The 16198-nt window shown below is 35.7% G+C and overlaps 3 protein-coding genes across 3 annotated transcripts; 2 read left to right on the top strand and 1 right to left on the bottom strand.

Annotated features, from left to right (window-relative positions):
* The first annotated feature begins 2649 nt into the window (after positions 1-2649).
* LOC133674636 (uncharacterized) lies at positions 2650-4453 on the top strand. Its single transcript, XM_062095852.1, has 4 exons — positions 2650-3071; positions 3232-3925; positions 4257-4310; positions 4424-4453. Exons 1-4 carry the CDS (start codon positions 2719-2721, stop codon positions 4451-4453), a joined length of 1131 nt encoding a protein of 376 aa, XP_061951836.1. The 5' UTR covers positions 2650-2718.
* Positions 4454-8531: 4078 nt separating this feature from the next.
* On the bottom strand, positions 8532-11417 carry LOC133674635 (putative disease resistance protein RGA3). The gene has a single exon (XM_062095851.1). It carries the CDS (start codon positions 11415-11417, stop codon positions 8532-8534), a length of 2886 nt encoding a protein of 961 aa, XP_061951835.1.
* Positions 11418-11868: 451 nt separating this feature from the next.
* Positions 11869-15686, top strand: LOC133674035 (exocyst complex component EXO70A1-like). Its single transcript, XM_062094988.1, has 2 exons — positions 11869-15158; positions 15287-15686. The coding sequence occupies exon 1, from the start codon at positions 13070-13072 to the stop codon at positions 15116-15118; it is 2049 nt and encodes a 682-aa protein (XP_061950972.1). The 5' UTR covers positions 11869-13069; the 3' UTR covers positions 15119-15158; positions 15287-15686.
* Positions 15687-16198: the final 512 nt, after the last annotated feature.

The raw sequence follows: 16198 nt of genomic DNA, 5'->3' as shown, positions 1-16198 counted from the left end.
ATGTGTGAATTTTCATGAATGTCTCTCTGAAAGCTTTCATAGCATAGTACCTCTAGTGCTCTTTCTTCATAGACATTCCTGATTCATGACCTTATGATCCTCCGAATAAAAAATCTCATTAAAATGTCTTGAATGATGGACCTGAAGCCACAACTGTGCAATGAAAACAGAAGCTTCCTAAATCAGGGAAAGAATGAAAGCCAAGTTATGGTGGCCAGAAGACGGAATTTAACAGTAGTCCATGATTTTCTTTTCTATTACTTTTCAAAAAGTACAAAGAAATCCAAGTTCATGGATTCCATTTGAAAATAATGAGGGAATAAGATCTGCAACTTGCATTTTGGATTGTACCTACATCAGTACATCACCAAGGATGATTCTCAAACATAGGAACAGAGTGATGTGCACACTTTCTTTAGTTATTCTAACACTGAAACTTGATGTCAACTGGTCTTATCCACAGTATCAGCAGATAAGAATTAGTTGAGGGTACTATGCTAGAAAACTTGATTGACTCATAATGAGGCAGAATCGTGCAAGAAAGCTGCAAATCATTGTTCCATAGTTCAATTTAATTTAAATGGTGCTTGGCTTAGTCTTTTTATCTTTAAGCTGTAAAAGAATATTTGTAAAATTGCTTTTGTATCATTACTTAACTTCATAATAAACAAAAAAAACAAATTATAAAATAAAATCCTTCTTTAAAGAAGCATAGGAGCATGCTTAGAATGATTTAAGAGATAAAGATACACTTGTATACAATGATGAAGCCAGAATATTATGTTTGAGGGGGTTAAATTAAAAAATAAAATTAAAAGAGTTAAAAATAAAAAATTTATAATTTTAGAGCTAAAATTTATAATTATTCAAGGAAGAAAAATATTTTAGCACGGGCCGGGGCCACTACCTCCGCCCCTGCTTATAAAATTATGTTAAGCTAATAGCTAATCCAAAATATCCTTGTATTTTTTTCAATGGCATTGATCATGCTTTTTTTTCCCCAAACATAATGTTTCGAAAGGAAAAAAAAAAGGCATATTATTTTTAAACAACTGCACAAGGAGGTCTCTTTTAGTCCACATATTGCCAAGAATGTAACTGGTCCGTAACCTGGAACATCCAATCAGGTCAACCTTAAGTAACAGCGTGTTGTTCCTTGGTTTGCTGCAAGGTTGTAAGATTCTGGACCTCCTTGCAGTTGTCGTGTTGTTCGTCCATGTCTGTTCTTTTGTTGACAAATTCTGCTGCACATTTTGGATCCAACTAGATGCCGATGCCTATACCGCAAGCTTGTGGAATATTTATGTGTTATTATGGATTTATAAAAAAATAAAAAAAAATTATATATAAAAAAATTATTATAATTCATAATATTTTCAAACAAAAAACTACAAAATTAAATTTTTAACCAGATTAATATTTAAAAAATAAAATAAATAAAGAAAATTTTAGAAAAAATAATAACAAAAAAACAAAAGGAAAAAAAATAATGTATGGAAACACTGTAGCAATCTATAGTGTTTCATGAGGAAATCTACAGTTGTAATTCTCAACCAGCTCAATATTACAAATAATAAAATCGATAAAGATAATTTTAAAACAAATCATAAAAAAAATCATTTGAGAGAACACTGTAGCAATCCACAGTGTTTTTTTTTTTTAAAACTACGAAGCTAAATTCTCAACCAGCTCAATATGAAAAAAACAAAATCGACAAAGATAATTCTGGAAAAAAAATAAAAAAAACCACATGTGGAAACACTCTAGCAATCCACTGTGTTTTCAAGAAAAAAAACTATAAAGCTAAATTTTCAACCAGCTCCATATTAAAAAAATAAAATCAACAAAAACAATTCTGAAAAAAAAAACATAAAAAATTGAAAAAGAAGAAGAAAACAATTTTGGGGAAAAAAAACAAAAAAACATGAAAGAAAATGAAAAAAAACACGTGGAAAAAGTTAAAGCTGAACTCTCAACCAGCTCAATATTAAAAAAATAAATTTGACAAAGATAATTTTGGAAAAAAACAAGTGGGGAAACACTATAGCAAAACAAAAACCATGTGAAGGAATATTGTAACAATCCACAGTGTTTTTTTTAAAAAAATATAAAGCAAAATCGACAAAGATCATTTTGAAAAAAAAAGAACAAAAAAAATTCATAAAAAAATCATGTAGGGAAACATTGTAGTAATCCATAATTTTTTAAAGAAAAAAAACTATAGAGCTAAATTTTCAATCAGATTAATATTAAAAAAATCGACAAAGATAATTTTGAAAAAAAAAAAGACAATCTTAAAAAAAAAATATGTAAAGCCCAAAAAAGGGATAAAAAACGAAAAACAATATGAAAAAAAAAGAAAAAAAAAAAAGAAGCATGTGACGTGGGGAAAGCTACAGTGCTTTCCCCACGTCTTTTAGAATATTAGTTAATAATTAATACTAATCAACCGGTTTGACCAACTACAAATATCACAGAACCGTGTCTTCCTTGTCTAAGTTTTACCTCTGCTAGGATTCTTATTCCTTGCTTAAATTGCCCGTGCCTGTTATAGACTTTTCACAGTTTCTCTCTTTGATCCCCCCCTCTCTCTATATATATATAGACATGGAGATTAAGAAGCTGAGATGAATACTGCTTTAAGAAATACTCCTTATCATTACAAATTTCAAAGCAGAAAAGAAGTAGTAGTACAGAAAAGAAAGTTTTCGAACAAAAATGTATGTGACTAGGCCTCTTTCGATGTACAAAAGAAATCCCTCAGCTCTTTCATCAGCTCCTCCTGAAGGTTCAAATTCTGGTATATTGATAATACAAGATGAAGAAGATGATCTTACTTGTTGTTTTTGCTGCTCCAAGATCGATTTTGTCGAAGACCTGCCTTTCCCGCAGATCAAGAATCTAACAGTTAGCTACACCACAACCACAGGTAATAATGGACTGACCACAAGCACAGGTAATAGTGGACAGACTATTAACAGTACAAACGAAGTTATCTTCATCCCTGTGCTTAATCAGCCACTGTCTTCCAACCGATACTACGTGATCGAGCGTCAAGGGAAGCATAAAGGGTATGTTTAATAATCACAATTCACAGTTTCCATTTATTTTTTTTTCGTTTTATGTGATCGTGAAGCTTTAGAAAATCAAAATCCTTTATGTTCGGCTTCTTTACATAATCGACATGATTTTTCTAACTGCATCGGTGCATTAAACTTGGCCTTAATTCAGGGAAGCACACACAAATGCTAAAGAGGAAGACGAAACAACGTGCTGTTTTGGCTTCTGTAGACATAATCCGGATAAGGAACCGCAGTCTTTCGACCCCAAGGACGTGTACGAGCAATTTGAGATTTGCAAGAGTAAAAGGTTTGGTTACGTTTCAAAATCGGTGGCTCCAGATGGCATCCCTCCATATTTCTTAAGGAGAAAAGGCTGGACAGTGTCAACCTCAACTGCACGTGATTTTGAATTGAAGGAAGCAGCAGGCCTTGACAGAAATCTCCGAGCCCGCCTTCCAGATTTCCACCTGCCATTATCACAAAGAAGTTCTGCACCTGTTGTTGTAGGAAACTGGAATTGTCCTTTCATGTTTATCAAAGAAGGAAAACTGAAGGACCAGATGAGTATTTCAAGGTACTATGAAATGACACTGGAACAAAGATGGGAACAAATTTTCGCAAGTGAATATAATTCTAGTGAAGGCAACTCTGTCGTTGTGGATGCTGTTGTTCAAAGAGAAACGGTTGCTGTTGCAGGTAGAGAAGTTGCACCTGACAAAAGGAATGCAGCTGATGGGGTGATGTGGTTTAGGAGCTCCGGCGATGTTGGAGGAGAAGCAAGTGTGGGGTTGAGTTTAGAAATTGTGGGGGGGATGGAGTGGGAGCAAGAAAGAGCTATATTGAGTATTTTCTATGCCTTGCATGTTTGGATACAACAGAATAAAGATAATGGGAGAAGATATTGGAATTATGTCCAGAACATACCAAAATGCAGACATAGTTTATGCAGGATAAACACCAGTGCTTGTATCAATATTGTTTTTAGGAAGCAGATCATGCATTCAGTATTCCCAATGAAAGCTTACAACTACATGAAAATTTATCAAAAACAAAACTACATACAAAAATAAATATTTTGCCCAGCAGTTCACTAAATGATAACACACAAAAGGCTATGCTTTCATACAATTACTGCTACATACCCATTGTCGACAAGCCAATGTAACATTCCTGCTGCAATGCCCTATGTTACAGAGAAAACAGGAAAAAGTCTATCAGGCTGTACTGGGCGAGGATCATATCTTCCAGGTACTCCAGCAGCAGTATCGATAATTCCACTCTTCACCATTTCTTTCCTCACACAGCTGCCAAAGAGAGAACAGGACTAATTCAAATGGGTGAAAGTTTTTGTTTATACGCAGTATTACAAAGAGAAAGTTCTCGACAATTGAAACCATGGCAGACTTTACTAGAGCCCTTAGAAACTTTAAATAAGAGCTACCAACAATCAAAAGAGAAAAACATGACGAAAATAGAACCGACGCGCGACTCAATGTCCCTAATAAATGAGGCTCTCCACATAACTTTGAGCTTCAAAGTAGATGTGAGATTTATTGTTTGGAACCCTACTCCAGCTTTGGTCAAGGGATCATCCAAATGCAAACATAATAGCATGTCATATGGTTCCAAAGAAGAACTCCCCTGAATAGGATTTTTTTCATCATACAGTTATTTCTACAAAATAATGGTGCTTTTGGGATGTATTCAGGTTTGAGAAATCCACTTAAACTGATTAGCTATGTGATTCCAGTGATGGCAATTGCAACTGCTCTTGTTTTTCATTCTTGTTTGGCCGAGTTAAATTAAATAGAATCCAAGGACTTGGGCTTAGAACTACGGAAATCAACAATGGCAATCTTAAGAAGGGCATCATTAGCGGTGCCTTAAGCTGTGAGTGTCAGAGATCTGTCCTTAATAATTTCATTAACTCTTTGGTGTTCAACGACGAGGCTGATTCCTATGCCGCACAGGTGTGATAATTCTTGTCACCATCAGTATCCTTGTATTGGAATTAAGTATCAACATCTTCAAGCATTTGTAACTAGCTAGCCAGATTGCTTAGTGCTTGCTAATGAAGCCGCGGAAATCAAAATCGACTGATTGTTGCAGAAATTCATATCAAGCCCCAATTGATGGTAGAAGTCAATGAAAGTATTGAGTAACTCTGGTGTATATACAATGTTGATTGAAAGGCTCAAAACATGTTTATGTTTTAAGAGATGGCGATGGAGGAAATCTAAAAGACTCTGATGGCAGGCTCTTACGCCTCTTTTGCTGTCCAAAAGGCTTAATGCAATCACACGATGGTAGAAATTAGAACTCTTACGGAGTCTGATCCTCTTAATGTCAACAATTGGCTCTTAAGAAGCAGCATCTGATTCTTAAGGGTATGGGTTTGTTTGTTTTCTGGGAATTGACTTTTGAAAAATTATTTTTTAATTTTTTTTATGTTTGTTTGATATTAGAAAAATTGATCAACGAAAAACACTTTTCAGTCAGCGAAAAACACTTTCCAATTAAAGAAAAATTTGTTTGGGTTTTCAAGAAAGTGTTTTCCTTTTATTTTAGGTGGAAAACACTTTCCGGAAGTTGTGAAAAATTTAGAAATGTTATATTATTTGCTGACTATATCAAATTTGGTTCTCAAACTTTTGATTGCTATATATATATTTTTTGTTTTGAATATTTTTTTTTCAATTTCATCCCTTAGAATTTAATTTTTATATTAACTTTGGTCATGATTTTTATTTTGCTTTTCCATTATCATTTTTTAATTGAAATTTTTTATCTATCAAATTTGATCCCCATTCTTTTTATTGTTACTTATTTTATTTAAAATAATTTATGAAATGTTAATTATTATTATTTTAATTTCTTTATCTTTCAAATTTTTTTATTTTTTAGATTTGATCTCTATTATTTTGATTATTATTTATTTTATTTAAAATAATTTATGATATTATATTTTTTTTCAATTTCATAGTTATTCAACCTTTTAATTTGTAAGATTTGTTCCTTATCACTACCAGAAAATTGATAAATACAAACGGAAATACCGAGGGAATATTTCCGTCGGTAAATTTTCGAGGGATTTTACCGATGGAAATATTCCCTCAGTATATACCGAGGGAATTACCATGGGAAAAAAATTAAAACAAAGCAAAAAAAAATGATGACGTGTCATTTTTACCAACGAAATTACCGACAGAATCACCAACGGAACAAATTCAGTCGGTGATTCCGTCGGTAAATTTGTTGGTAAATTGTGAACACTGTTCATCATGTTAATTACAAAGGGAATCACTGACGGAAAATTCCGTCGGTATTTTCCAGAGAGTAAATCACCGACGGATTGAAAAGTCGTCGGTGTTATTTGGCGGTTTTCTGAAAAAATTCAATTAATTTAAAATTTTAATTTAAATATTACAGATGGAATCACCGATGGATTGAAAAATCATCGGTAATTTTTTGACGGTTTTTGAAAAAAATTTACGAAATTAAAAATTTAAATTAAATATTACCGATGGAATTACCGACGGAATAATTAAAAAATATTATTTAATTATCCGTCGGTAAATCGTCCCAATAAAAAGCTTGAATGCCCTTATTTCACAAGAGACAGACCCGTTTCTTATTCCTCCTCCTCTTCTTCTTCTTCTTCTTCTTCACTATATGTAAAAAACATCATTAAGGTATGTCTTCTTCTTTTTCTTCACTTTATGTAAAAAACATCATTTCTTATCTATTTCTTTCTCTTCTTTTCTCTCCTCATCTCCTTCTCTTTTCCTCCATGCTTGGGTATGTCTTCTTCTTCTTTCTTCTTTTATCCTCTTAGTTTTTTTTTAATTAATATGCTTAATGAAATCTTTTTTCTCTCCTTAGCTTCACTTGCAACTACATTAAGGTAAGATTTTTTTTTCTTCTTTTTTCATGATTTTTTTCACTATATTTGTTTTTTATTTTATTTTTAATTGTTTTTGTTCTTAATAATTGTATAAATGTTGTTGTGAGATTTTTTTTTCATATGAGATCAATTTTTAGTAGATTTATTTATAGGATTTTTAAATTTTTAGCAATTGCAACTTCATTTTTTTCATATGAATTAAGTTTTTAGTTGAATTTATTTTTTTATTTTATTTATTTGTAGCAAATTTGTTTGAATTGATTTTCTTATTCTTTTTTCCAAGCATTTTGAGTATATATTATACAGTGTTAATTTATGTTAATTTAATTATTTTATAATTTTATAAAATGAATTTTTTTAAAATGTCGGTAAATCCGTCGGTAAATCCCTCGGTAATTCCGTTGGTAATAAAAAAATTATTACCGACGCGTCTGCTCCGTCGGTAATTCTATTACCAACGGATTTACCGACGGACAAAACATTACCGACGAACGCTTCACCGACGGATCATTTCCGTCTTTGATTCCGTTACCGATGGAATATGTGTCTTACACCGACGGAAAAATTCCGTCGGTAAAACTGTTAAATCTTGTAGTGTATTATTTTAATAAACTTGAATAAAATAAAATATAAATAAGTTATTTTCTAACTCATTTTTCATAACATAACCAAACATTGAAAAATATTTCCCAACTTATTTTTCATTACACTATCAAACATCAAAAAATAATTTATTTTCTTAAAATTTACTTTTCAAATAAAAACTATTTTCCAGCAAATAAACGAGTCTAAATAAAGTTTTTATTGTAAAGAGAGCAGGGTAAAAAACAAAAATAGGAGAACAGGAGACAAGGGAAAAGAGACGATAATTTTACGTGGAAAACCCTCTCAAGATGAGGTGAAAAACCAAGGGAGAATCACGGAAACACTATTATTAATTTAAATGCTAAGGTAACAATTTATTTTTAATGTACAGATAATATTCAGACTATTATAAGAAACAATAAGTAAAATAAAAAGAAGCAAAGTAAAAAACAATATCATTAATTAATTAATTAATTAAAGGATATATACACATCTCCTCCTCGTCCGATGGATTTGAGCGCTGTGATTATTTCTTTTCCCATGTTGTCGGGCGTCTGCAATAGGAAATTGATGGATATACTCTTAATTCATCGATCAAAGTTATTATTCTTTTATTAAATTAATTATACAGTAAAACCACACGCACGTTCTTATTAGATGAAAATATTGTCTACTTAATGGATATATACTAATATAGGCAAATCCAATAGGAACACCCAAAACAAACAAACAAATAAATAAATAAAAGAGGAAGTTAGTTCCTAATTACATATATAGTTGCTGTTCACGTATTAAACCTTGCCCCAATAATTAGGAAGACTGCCAATTAAGAGGAGAAATTAAGTTGAAGATCAGTTTCCTAAAATTATACATAAAATTAAGGGCTACCCTTTTCTATTAATAAATAAATAGATAGATAAAAAAAAGAATGTGATGCCAGGGGAATTAATAAATAGAACACATTACCTCATCTGTGGGTATTAATAAATTGTGATGTTTGGGGTATGAGAGGCGTTGGGCCAGCCCTTTCCTCCTTCTTTCAAATATTGTTCTTCTAGAATTGGGCTGCCTCCAATTGTTAGTTGCGCCCCTATATTTGGACAGTTTATGATTTCCAGTTGCTCAAGAGTTGTTGACTGGAGCACGTAATCCGGAAGTGCTTTCAGTTTTGGGCAATTCCAAATTCTCAAGGAACGAAGAGATGGCATAATTATGGTTGAGATGGAGATGTTTGTTTTATCTTCATTTCCTCCTTCTCCTCCTTCCCACTCTTCCCAATTTCCCATTTCCCAAAAGGAAAGACTTTTCAACTTAAGGAATGCAATAATAGTATTTGATGATGATGATGATGATGATGTCATTTCTCCAATACTAATGTCACTATCAACTCCCAATCCCAAGAATTCACGCCCCACCCTTCCCACGCATCCCATACCTCTTACAGTTAATTCTTCAAGAGATGGCAACTTCCCCAAAGGAGGCAGATTCTCAACCTTCCTCCAATTCCAGAGTAAAACAACCCTTAGTTTATTAATACAACTAGGAAACACTGGGATGATTCCCTGGTAATCACGTATCTCCAAAGATTCTAAGTTTGGAGGTGGTTCTAAGGCTTCAAGGACTTCATCATCGTTAATTTTCTCCATGTCTGTTCTCGATTCAAAAATTAAACCTAAATAAGTGAGGTGTTTCTTACTCTTAAGTTCTGCTTTCTTAACCTCATCAGAATCTTTCACATCTCCCAACCATCTTATCATAAGAGATCCTTGAAGGTGGTTCAAGTTTCTCAAATCCCCAATATTAGACACTTCATCACTACCACTCACATGGAACTCATCTAATTCCCGAAGAGAACTTAACCCCTCAACTCCTCTCATCTTCACAAACAACGAGTCACCCCAGTAATTACCAACTCTGAGATGTCTTAATTTGACTAGTCTTCCTATGTTATCAGGCAGCCTTTCAAGTTTCTCACAATCCGAGACATCTAAAGTTAGCATATTATACAATTCACACATCTCTTTAGGTAACTCCCTGATTAGATTATCAGACAAGTCAACATGCCTCAGGTGTATCAACTTTCCTATGTTGGATGGGACTTCTTCTATTCCACATCCTGACAACTTCAATGTTCTTAGACAACTCAAATTAGCGATTAAGCTAGGTAAGACTGCATTCATCGATGAAGGACCATCATCAACAATCAAGCTGCGAAGCTTTTTGAAACTATGGATGGTTGCAGGATACGGGTCGGTATCATAATTTCTAAACACTACCATGGAGTGTCGGGCATCTCTAGAAAAAGAGTCTATCTTCGACTCTACCGCACCATCGATATCTACACTAAAACATTCATTTTTTGTCAAACTCTGTGCAAAATCATGCACCATATCATGCATCTTACATGCATAAATGCTGCCATCACCCTCGTCGTCTTTCTCAAAATCTTGAAAGAAAGAGCGTGCGGCTAAAGCTTCGAAGCACTCACGACCGATTACTTCCATCTCTTTATTCGGTGCTTCCCGAAGGAAACGTTGTGCCATCCACAGTTTGATCAAAGTATCCCTCTCAAATCTGAAGTCTTTTGGAAAGACTGCACAATATGAGAAACACGGTCTCATATCAAAGGGCAAGTCATTGTAGCTCAACCATAAAAGAGCCAAAATTTTGCTTTCAGCTTCTTCAGTCTCCCAGACATGGCTGTTCAAGACACTTTCCCACTCTTCTATTCTACTTTTAAAGCGCAAAAGACTTCCTAGACTCTTTGCAGCAAGAGGCAAGCCTTTACACTTTGCTGCAATTTGTCTACCAATATCTTCTAAATCTCTTCTCTCTCTACTGTTTTTTTCAAAAAATGCTAGCTGACTGAATAGTGACCAGCATTCATCTGTAGAGAGAAGTCCTAGTTCTAAAATGTCAGCGGATGAGGAGCCCATCCTACTCGCGACATTCTTCTTTCGTGTGGTCACCAAAATCCTACTTCCAGACAAACCACACTTGAGGGAGTCTTTCAGTTGCTCCCACTTTGTGGAATCTTCATTCCACACATCATCTAGGACAAGCAAGAATTTATTTCCCCTAATTGAATCTTGGACATGTGTAACTAAAGTCTGCAATGTGTTTAGATTTTGGGTAGACTCCTTGAGATCTTCAAGGATTGCCTTGGCAATCGTTATCTCATCAAAAGGATCTGATACACAAACCCATATTATCTTCTCAAAATGGGTCTCCACCTTATGATCATTATAAACTAGCTTAGCAAGGGTTGTCTTTCCTATCCCTCCCATCCCTACTAGAGAGATTGTACGGAGGGCTGGTCCTTGACTACTCTCACTCAACAACATTTCAATCACCCTGTCTTTATCCTTTTCTCTACCTTTAATTTCTGTTGCATCTATAATAGAAGTGGTTTTTTGATGTTCAAGCTGTTTAATTCCCACTTCAGATGATTTGAAGTGGAATCTATCTTTCTCAATCACAATGCCATCTATTCTTTCATTCAGTTCTTTTATCTTATGAGCAATATCACGACGCAAACCAACTTCTCTGAAACAAAGGCAAGAGAAGATCATGGAGCATACCTTCCTAGCAGTCTTGCGGGGATGCTCATTTACCTTCATTTGTGATTTTGCAATTGTCGTGCCCCACTCATCCAGAACATCATCCATATCATAAGATACGCCTTTGAGCTGATCTATCCAACGTTTGATGGAGCCATCCTTCAACTGTCTTTCCTCTGCATCGGCAAGCACAACTTGTATGGCCTGAAAATTGCTGGTAAGCTTCCGAACCTCGTTCTTGACACCAACAACGAGCCTCACTTCCTGTTGCACCTCCTGAGCAAACATTAAGCTCAGCTGCTCCATGACTACGGAAACAAGAGCATCAACCATATTATGCAGAACTAAGGAATGCTTGAGAGGGGATAAAATTGAAATAAAAGGATTATAAATTTAAGAATGTGCAATATAGGGAGTAATTGATTGGTTGAGAAAAGAGGAGAAATGAAAAGGGCATGCAAAGGGGAACTTATGATTTGATGATGCTTCATATGATCTATTACTTGATGTATATATAGTGCATTGGAAAAGGCCATGGAATCTCTTAATTTCATGTACTGAAGCAAAAGAGCTTTGCTTTCACGATGGTTTTTGGGATACTTGTCTTCCCCAAGAAATGCCCTTTATTCTTTCCTTTCGAGTTCTCAAAAGAAATATTCCAAAATTTACAAGAGCAAGCTAATCATGTAACTCCATAAATCATTCTTTTTTTTACTTTGGATGGGAATTCTTTCCCCCCTTATAGTCATTAAGATTACTTAATGCTTATGGCCAATGGCCACCTTAATCCATTTAATTCATACATTATTTCGGGACATATAGTAGTTTAAGCAAGAATCTTGTGCAAGTGCAACAACCAAGTAAACTAAGAGAAGGGGAACACGGATGGAATCTGATGCAAATGCAAACATCTCCAGCCTCCAGTTTGTTCTAAGCTTTCTGAAACAACGTATCATTTACTAGAATTTCTTTCTTTGAATGTGAACTTGTTCCGCCAACTTTTTGTAAAACCCTTGGTGTTGATCAAATTCACTCCCATTTTATTATCATTACTTTTATTTGATCTGATTGATCTCTTGCATGACAAAGATGGCATGTTCTCTTACATTATTGTTGGTCTGTCTATGCACGGTTAAGATTAAGGGTTAAGATTTTCAAGTCCTTCGGTGCTTGTTACCTCATTATGCCAACTAGTACTAACTAACCATATTCTCTCTAATGCAATGGTAGCCATCCTTGGATATAGAAAATGGCGTGCCGGGAAAAACAAATTGTAATAGTGACCTTTACAAGATGCAACCGACAGGTCGTTTTAACAGAGAATAAAACTACAGGAATTGGGATAGCGACCAGCGAGTTAGGAGAAAGTACAGAGAAGCCTTTTGCCTTGCTGTCTTCTCTCCACCGTGGCATTAGTCATTACTAGACCTTGCAAAAGAGAGACCTGTAAAGATCCCCCCCACTCTCTTAAGAATTCAGGGTTTTCTTTAAAATCTCTCTTGCTCATCAGATTCTCTGACTCACCGGGTCAACTCGCTCTATCAAGCTTGCCAAAGCATAAAAAACCAAGGAAATCTCATCAAGCGAGTTTCTTGCACTCTTACATTCTGTTGTCTGCCTTAAAAGACCAAACTTCCCTAAGGTTTGTTAGTTACTTGTGATGTTAGCTTTGTTAGTCTTTAGATTCGTCTGAAACTGGTGAAGTTTGGTTAAAGATTGTAGACATGAAGATTTGTTGTTACATGAATCATGGTTAATAATAATGAATTACCTAAAGAACCCAAAATCATTAGATCAAAAACGATCAAATCTTGATTGCTAATTTTAGCTTTTTCCAGCAAAAGTTAAGAACTTTGATTTAATATAAGGCCTTTTCAGCTTAATTTGTGTGGAACCCAGAAGTTAAGATCTTTGATTTTTTAGGGGTTTGCTGTGTAACTAGAGAGTTTAGGACTGTAATGGCTAAACTAGGGAGGAGTGATGTTGATGGTAATGATATGATTGAGAATTTGATAGCTGAAAGGAAGTCATTGAAGCTAAGTTTAGAGAAGTCGAAAGCTTTAGGGTTTTCTCTTGAGAAGGCTGGGCCGAGATTAGATGAGATTAACCAAAGATTGCCTTCTCTAGAGGCGGAAGTGCGCCCCATTCGCGCGGACAAGGAAGCACTTATTGCTGCTGGGGGTCATATTAACCGTGCCATTGGCCCTGCGGCCGCGGTTCTTAAGGTTTTTGATGCAGTTCATGGACTGGAGAAGTTGTTATCGGATCCAAGGAACAATCTTCCTGGGTATTTGTCAGTGTTAAAGCGACTTGAGGAGGCTTTGAGGTTTCTGGGGGGTAATTGTGGATTAGCAATCCAGTGGTTGGATGATATATTGGAGTATTTGGAGGACAATGTTATGGCAGATGAGCAGCATCTTTTGAATTTGAAGAAGTCATTGAAGGGTCTTAGGGAATCGAAAAGTGATGATGAACGAGCTCGTCTTGATGGCGGGCTTTTAAATGCTGCGTTGGATAAATTGGAAGGTGAGCTTCGGCGGCTTTTGACAGAACATAGTGTGCCATTGCCAATGTCATCATCTCCGGATCTTGGTGAACAGGCAGTCATTGCACCATCACTATTACCTGTGTCTGTTATACACAAGTTGCAAGCCATTCTTGGGAGGTTGAGAACTAATAATAGACTTGAAAAGTGCATGTCAATATATGTTGAAGTTCGTAGTTCGAATGTTAGAGCTAGTCTGCAGGCGCTGGATTTGGATTACCTTGTGATCTCAATAGCTGAATTCAATGATGTGCAGAGCATAGAAGGGTATATAGCTCAGTGGGGCAAGCATTTGGAGTTTGCAGTGAAGCACCTGTTTGAAGCGGAGTACAAGCTTTGTAACGATGTTTTTGAGAGGATTGGCTTGGATGTTTGGATGGGATGCTTTTCCAAAATAGCTGCCCAGACTGGCATTCTTGCGTTTCTTCAATTTGGGAAGACTGTTACAGAAAGTAAGAAAGATCCAATCAAGCTTCTGAAATTGTTGGATATACTTGCGACACTGAACAAATTAAGGCTGGATTTTAACAGGCTTTTTGGCGGAGAAGCCTGTATTGAAATCCAAAATCTCACACGGGATCTCATTAAGAGGGTGATTGATGGGGCAGCTGAGATTTTCTGGGAACTTCTTGTTCAGGTGGAGTTGCAGAGGCAGTTTCCACCTCCCCCAGATGGGTACGTCCCTATACTGGTGAGCATCATTACTGATTACTGTAATAAGCTGCTTGGGGATAATTATAAGCCTATCCTGAACCAGGTTCTGCTCACTCATCGAAGTTGGAAGCACGAGAAGTTTCAGGAGAGGATTCTTGTTAGTGAGGTTTTGAACATAGTTAAAGCCATTGAGCTCAATCTGGAGACATGGACAAAGGCTTATGAAGATTCTATCCTATCTAACCTTTTTGCCATGAACAATCACTATCATTTATACAAGCATTTGAAGGGAACAAAGGTTGGGGATCTCTTAGGGGATTCTTGGTTTAGAGAACATGAACAGTACAAAGACTATTATGCGGCAATATTCTTGCGAGATAGTTGGGGGAAGCTTCCAGGTCATTTAAGTCGTGAAGGCCTGATTCTGTTCTCAGGTGGGCGTGCCACTGCACGTGATCTTGTCAAGAAAAGGCTGAAAAATTTCAACGAAGCTTTCGATGAAATGTATAAGAGGCAGTCCAGCTGGGTTGTGCCAGATAGAGATCTCAGGGATAAGATATGCCAGCAGATTGTGCAGGCAGTTGTACCTGTTTATCGGAGCTATATGCAGAGCTATGGGCCCTTGGTTGAGCTAGATGGAAGTTCCAGTAAATATGCAAAATACTCGGTGCAGACTCTGGTGCAAATGCTGAGCTCACTATTTCTGCCAAAGCCAGGAAGATATGCAAGTTTCAAGGGCAGACAACTTAGTGCCAAATTCAACAATGGTGTTGCAGATCTTCGCCGTACAACCTCTGCGGTGGTGTGATTTTCCTGCTATTATTGCTTTACGTTGGTTAAGATGAAAGGTACCCGATCCAAACGTCATCCCTCCTTTGATCAGTAGTCAGCTCTTGAACTGTACATATCTGTATGTTTGGTGGCTTGGAACTATTTCGTAAAAATTTAATTTTAGTAGAGCAACCTCTTTTTTCAGACCATTGTCTGAATTTTCCCAGTGAGATCGAAATTTCAGAAGCTGTTTAAATGCAAAGCAAACGGAGTGCTATATCTAGTGCCTGGTAGGTTCTGCAATCTCGAGGAAGTCCTGGACACTAGGATTAAAGCGAAGATGTGCCTTTTTGAAAGCGTAGATAATACTTTGAGGTATAGATTGTCATTTTACTTTCTTTTTCACTCTCATTTATTCAAATAGCGGGCGGCTGTAGAAACCTTGTATTTGCTAGATTTGTGTACAATTCTTTGATTGAAGAGCAATTAGAGGTCTAGCAGGAATTAAATTGTTTACTTGTATTCTGAGAAGGGCATAAATGTTTGTGTGGAGAATTTATGGATGATAATTCTATGCAATTGCTGGTGTTAGAAGTTAACTTACAGCCTTGAGTTCACTAGAATTATGATCAGCAATAAGATGTTGGCTCATTTAGCTTGTCCTATTTTGAATTGTAAGAGAATTCTTCATTGTTTAAAGCCTTATTAGTAAACGATTCACGCTTTCATCGATCAATTACTCTATTAAATTGGAGAAGATGCTTTAGCTTTGGGTTCTATTACTTTATATTTTGTTTTCCATCTCAATTTGGTTGACTTGGATGTGCACTGGTTGAGAGGGCATGCCTTTTAGGCTGATGTGTGAATTTTCATGAATGTCTCTCTGAAAGCTTTCATATTATAGTACTTCTAGTACTCTTTCTTTCTTCTTAGATATTCCTGATTCGTGACCTTATGATCCTCCTATCAAGTTGCTCCTACAAAGCTAGCTGCTTGTCCACAGATCCCTGCAGATTCTGTCTCCTCACTGGCCATGCTCTTCTAGATTTTCTACGAAGTCATGTTTCCATCTCTTCTCATCCTCATGGCAGAACCAGTTACCTTCCTGAATAAAAAA

Source organism: Populus nigra, chromosome 15 (assembly GCF_951802175.1).
Source record: "Populus nigra chromosome 15, ddPopNigr1.1, whole genome shotgun sequence".
Classification (NCBI taxonomy): domain Eukaryota; kingdom Viridiplantae; phylum Streptophyta; class Magnoliopsida; order Malpighiales; family Salicaceae; genus Populus; species Populus nigra.
This window is presented reverse-complemented; position numbering and strand designations above follow the sequence as displayed.